Here is a 3,840-nt window from a genome sequence, read left to right as displayed (position 1 = left end):
ATGTTTGACTTCTAATTGTTGGACTGCATGCACTAATGAGGGTTATATTTCTTTAACTGCTCATTATATTGATGGGAATTGGAAGTTGCAAAATAAGATTTTAGCATTTGCTCACATGACACCTCCTCATACCGGTCGAGAATTAGCCTTGAAGGTGTTGGAAATGTTAAGTGATTAGGGTATAGAGAAGAAATTTTTTTCCATCACTTTGGACAATGCCTCTGCAAATGATAGCATGCAAAGATTCTTGAAAGAACACATAGAATTATCAAATAGCTTATTATTTAAGGGAAAGTTCTTTCATATTCGTTGTTGTGCGCATATTTTGAATCTCATTGTTCAGGATGGATTGAAGGTAGTTGGTGATGCATTGCATAAAATTAGACAAAGTGTGGCTTATGTAAAGGTAACCGAAAGTAGAACACTACAATTTCATGAACGTGTTAGTAATGTTGGTGAGATTGATACTACAATTGGATTAAGATCCGATGGTGTTACTAGATGGAACTCCACTTTTATAATGCTCAAGAGTGTGATCAATTATCGTCGTGCCTTTAATAGCTTGAGTTTGCGAGATTCAAATTTCAAGTGTTGTCCTTCAAGTGAAGAGTGGGCAAGATCCGAAATAATGTGTGATCTTTTGAAGCCATTCTACAACATCACTAACTTGATCTCCGGATCTTCTTATCATACTTCTAATTTGTACTTTGGGGAAATATGGAAGATTGAGTGTCTTTTGAATTCCTATTTGATAAGTAAAGATTCTTTGATTCAAGACATGGTGTAACTCGGTGGGAGAACTGACTTTAATATTTCGCAAACAATGTTGCGGTGAGCAAGAGTCGCCACCGACTTTTATTTTGTCCAATGTTAGGAAAGGTAAAAAGTACAGAAAAAGACCTTTTTTAGAAGAAAGTGGGCTCGGGGGGTAAGTTATGAAAAGGGAAGGTGCAAGCACCCTTTTCATCCGTAGTTATCTACGGGCTCTTAACTTGCTTAGCTCATGTTTGTTTGTTTTGAGTTGAAAAGGGGCATAAGGACTTTAGCGTAAATGCGTAGCCTTAGTTTTTCGAAATAGTAGTGAAAAGATGTCTTTTATTGAGCTAGGCAGGTTAAGAGAACTACCCTAATTAATTGGTCTTTTTCTGTAAATTTTTAAAGTTCCCAGGACTATCCATACTATATAGGAGTAGGTAGTCCTTGTTATATTGGACGTGTTTAAGGGACATCGAAGGGTCATCGATGGTCATTGAAAGCAACAAATAGAGATACTTTAGCAATTTAGCGGGACTATCATCATTTTCCGAAGGGGCTCAGAGGGACAAGATCTTTTACCGTAGGCAACTCCGAGGGACGTTTAGGGACTAAGATCTTTTTATGATGATATTTTCACGAGGGTCATCGTTTGCTAAAGTACCCCCATATTCGAGGGACATGACCATATGATCGAAGGCAACCAAGAGGGGCGTACCCTAGGGGTGAGTGTGTGCATCAATCATGTGTGTTAGATTCGAATATTCAATCTTTTAGTTAGTGATCTACGATTGAGATTAATTTCTTTTCACACCCTAGTTTACTATCACACGCAGATAAATATTGCAGGAAAATAAAGGGCAGAAAGATAAAGAGTCCTAAACTATTACATGGCCTCGGGGAGGGGATTACAAACTCAACAAATGGGGATAAAAATATTACAAACCCCAAATAGAAAATAAAATGTGCAAGAATTAGCGAATGTTCATAAAATAGTCCAATTGATCAAAGATGGTAGTACCTCGCAAAAACAAACAAAAGTTAATACGGATATAGGAAATGATTCATGAAAGATGATAACAAAATATTAACAATTAATCAAGATTAACTAAAAATAAGCATATTTAAAAAAAATCCTAAAAGAAGATTTAAATTAAACAACATATTTTTTGCATTTTAATATGAAACTAATATTATATTTTTTGTGTTTTTAGTAAGAGAAATACAATTCTAGACACTAACGTATTTTTGTATTTTTAATATGAGAAACTAAACTAATTTTTTTTGTATTTTTATATAAGCTAAGGTTTTAACAGTTGAAAACCCGAACTAACCTAATAATTAAATGAATCTGAATTATTTAATTAAAAATACAATAAAATTGAAAGTCTTAAATACACTAAATAGAATAGCTAATATAATATAATAAAATTGAAGGCTAAATTATTAATAAAGCAAATGAAACAAGTTACTAAACTAGACAAATAGATTAAATTGTTTAAGATAAAAACAAAAGATAGAAGTGTGATAGATGAATGAATTTAAGATTAAATCATAATGGCCTAATAAAAATAATAAAGTGAATGAAAATAGAGAAACAAGAATCAGCCACGTTTTTTTTCTTCTTTATTTATTTATGAATATCACATAATAAAAATTAGATGAGTTAGTTGACTTTTCAAAACTATAACATGCTCCAATAAGCAAATGATATATGGCCTTTTATTATTAAAAAAAAAAAAACAATAACAACTACACACATAAACCAATAAAGCAAATGATACTCTCCTCCTCTCACGCCCAGGTTTCTCTTAAAAAAACAAGATTCAATTTTTTATTCAAAAATCTCAAATTAAATTTCCTAAATTAAGCTACTAACCACTCACGACAATCGACATAAAGTCCAGTTTCAGCAACACAATCACATAGGCAAGAACAAAATGCAAAGGAGAAAACAATTATTACCGGCGGTGAGAGTGTGGACGTGATGCACAGCCGGGGGTCCGGTATGGAGTTCCGATGATTCGCTACTGCAGTGCGGTATGGAGTTCCACGATGCGGAGTGGTTGGAGATGTCGGATGTCGTGGGTGGTCTGACTGCGATCTGGACGCGTGGATCGGCTTGCAAAAGCGGCGCCGGAGTTGAGTGGAGATCGGAGGGAGTCTGATTGTAGATTTGGTCTGAGCTCCTTCACTTTTACCTGCAACCAATGTATAAAAACAAACAACAAGAATGCTATGGGTTTTTACTGTTAATTTATATATGTGAATCAATTGAAGATTTTGGTTGTATGAGTAGTGATGACAATTTGTTTATGGAGTTTTATGAATTTGGAAGTTCGTGATGATCAGTGTATGTTATTTCTGTAAACGATGATTATGACCTTGGTTTAAAGAAATATGATAGTGATGGTTATGTGAGTAGTTACATGGTTGAAGTGGTAACGTGAATGGTTATCTGTTAGTGCCAAAAAAAGTTTAGAAATATCTGGATTTTGTATGTGAGAGTGGAAGAGTATCAGAGTTAATGGTTGTGTGCCTGAGCCTCTGAGGTCGGAAAAGTTGTTGTCTTATTTATAATGTAGAGAATTAGTAAAATTGAAAATAGAATGAAATCACATATTGATGACAATTAACCAACGATAATTGAAACTTAAAACCAAATTTGATTTGATTTTTAAATTGTAATTATTTTGATTAATTTCATAAAACTATCCTAAAATAAAGATGGGAGAAAAATCAATTCAAATATTTTTGTATTTTGGATTTTTTTTTACTAAAGAGAGCATGAAATCAAAATTTAAATGAAAAATTGGATTTTTGACTAAAAAGAGCATGAAATCATGATTTAAATGAAAAATTGGTACTCTTGAAAATTGACTAAAATAAAAAAATGAAAATACAATTTAATTAATAAAAAAAACATTTTTAGTGATTTTTTGAATAAAAAGTGAAAATACAGTTAGAACTAAGGTTAAAAAACAAATAAAAGTGAAAAGTGTTAGGCGCAGGATTCAAACCCGTGACCTTGTACTTACATATCTTACCTCCTTACCAATTGTGCTATATTATTTGTTCAAAATAAAA

General features: G+C 32.7%; 1 protein-coding gene across 1 annotated transcript; it reads left to right on the top strand.

Annotated features, from left to right (window-relative positions):
* Nucleotides 1-235: 235 nt before the first annotated feature.
* LOC131649750 (zinc finger BED domain-containing protein RICESLEEPER 2-like) lies at nucleotides 236-787 on the top strand. Its single transcript, XM_058919510.1, has one exon. It carries the CDS (start codon nucleotides 236-238, stop codon nucleotides 785-787), a length of 552 nt encoding a protein of 183 aa, XP_058775493.1.
* The last annotated feature ends 3,053 nt before the right edge of the window (nucleotides 788-3,840 follow it).

This window comes from Vicia villosa, linkage group LG1 (genome assembly GCF_029867415.1).
Source record: "Vicia villosa cultivar HV-30 ecotype Madison, WI linkage group LG1, Vvil1.0, whole genome shotgun sequence".
Classification (NCBI taxonomy): Eukaryota; Viridiplantae; Streptophyta; class Magnoliopsida; order Fabales; family Fabaceae; genus Vicia; species Vicia villosa.
This window is presented reverse-complemented; position numbering and strand designations above follow the sequence as displayed.